This window comes from Pinus tabuliformis, chromosome 7 (genome assembly GCF_031772625.1).
Source record: "Pinus tabuliformis cultivar Carrire ecotype Pingquan chromosome 7, CPIR1, whole genome shotgun sequence".
Taxonomy (NCBI): Eukaryota; Viridiplantae; Streptophyta; class Pinopsida; order Pinales; family Pinaceae; genus Pinus; species Pinus tabuliformis.
In genome coordinates this window covers 1908174779-1908176660 of record NC_142293.1, presented here as the reverse complement: position 1 = coordinate 1908176660, position 1882 = coordinate 1908174779, and the positions used below count along the sequence as shown (strand labels likewise).

General features: G+C 42.2%; 1 protein-coding gene across 1 annotated transcript; it reads right to left on the bottom strand.

The window, feature by feature from the left end:
* Positions 1 to 266: 266 nt before the first annotated feature.
* LOC149256121 (nuclear transport factor 2-like) lies at positions 267 to 1631 on the bottom strand. Its single transcript, XM_089455234.1, has one exon. The coding sequence runs from the start codon at positions 1629 to 1631 to the stop codon at positions 267 to 269; it is 1365 nt and encodes a 454-aa protein (XP_089311360.1).
* Between the last annotated feature and the right edge of the window lie 251 nt (positions 1632 to 1882).

The following is a 1882-nucleotide window of genomic DNA, read 5'->3' as shown; positions in this document are numbered from 1 at the left end:
TATTGCAATGAGAATAGAAGAAAATTGTGTAGCAGTAAAAAATATTGAGATGAATTTTGGTGATGATGTGCTAACAAACTAGGGAATTTGTTCAAAATAATTTAATACTTCATGTGTTCCACTTTAGAAAATATTTGTCAAACTTGAAATGATTGAAATGTCATTTCTATCAAACTAGCAATTTTAAGGTGGTGAATTCTATAGAAACATTGCAAGAACACTTCAAGTCATCATCAAGTGTTTGGGGGACACCCTACGGTAACCTATCAAATTCTAGGATTGCTGACGTTGTTGTTCATCGTAGAACCTCGCTGACTGCCTCTTCCACCATTTCTGATTTGAATGTTATCTCTTTGGTATCCATCTTGGTTTGCACCAGAAAAGCCACCATTACCACGTCCAGGAAAGGAACCTCGTCCAGCTCTGTTGTTTACGAAATAATTTGGTCCATTTCCTTGAACGCGATAGGAATAGCCACCACGTCCTCTTTCTCCATCATTTGTTAAACCCTCCCCAGGAGGGCGTTTCTCCCTGATAAAGACTTGACGGCCACCAATTAGAATAGGGGATGCATCAATTGCACGTTGGACTGAAGCTGTTTCTTCAAAATCAACAAAACCAAAACAGTATTGACTCCCTTTGCTACTCTTAACGCTAATCCCAGAAGGCTTAATTGCCCCAAACTTCTTAAACTCCTCCCCAAGTTGGGAAGCTGTAACATTCACAGGCAACTTGTTGATAAAAATAGAGAACCCACTTTCTTCTGCAGTGCTTTTAACAGTCCTAATGACATGATTGGAACTTGGTGCAGTGGAAATGGAAGTAGTTGCTGGACGTTGAGCTGAATTTCGTACATCCCTTCCCGTCACGAGAGACGATTTCTTAACTGCAACAACGGGTGGTGCTGCATTTTGTTTAAGAATTGAAGCATAGGTCTTTTGACTTGCTTGGACCTCTGCTGGAGTTTCTTGAGAAGGAGGCAGTTCTCCATTTTGAGCTTGTTCAATTTCTGATCCCTTTTGGCCACCTGAGTCTTCTGTGACTTCCTTCTGCTGCACGTCATTTTTATGTACCTCCTCAGCAACATTAGCAGGTTCCTCCAGCGCTGTTGTGGATGGCTCACTCACATCGCTTTGACCTACTTCTTCAGGTTTGACAACTGGGCCTGAGACATCATATGCTTTGGCAGCATCTTCCGAAACATTTTGCTCTTGTCGTTGTGGTGCTTCACCTAAATACCTTACAACGTCATTCAATACAAAGTACCCCCTTTCAGGAGCGAGGGAAAAGGATTGAGTGAATGTTCGCGTTCCACTGTTTTTAAAGGTAATTGATCCAGTAACCAAAACATGTAATCCTTTGTTATAAGACAACTGTGAATCGGTTGTCTTGATCTCGACCTCTAACGCACTGTAGTCTGGGGAGGTTACCAGCTGATTGATACCCCCCACAGTAGTCACCGATATCATTTGTCCACTGGGGTCCGGGCGACCAACTATGCTGCAATTCTGATAAAATTTGTACAGCGATTCAGGTGACCGAACAAGAACATTGTAATAGTGGTTCACAAAGGCAGTCCCAATCTGCTGTACATCAGGAACCTTAGGTATGGCAGCTTGTTGGATGGCCATTTCCCTGACAAGAAACTGTTTGGAGTTCACCGAAGAAGATTGAATTCGCTCCGAGTTCGCTTCGAGTAACAGAAACTGTGGCCAATCAAACCCACCTCTTTGTCAAAGCTTCCTTGCGCTAATTTGTCTTTGCTACTTCTTGCCATCAACGTCAGGTTGGTGTTGATATATATTAATATTTGAAATCGGTATGGCCGACAAAAAATTTCAAACTCGTTAATCGTCACGTTCGACATCAATTGGATTTGGAG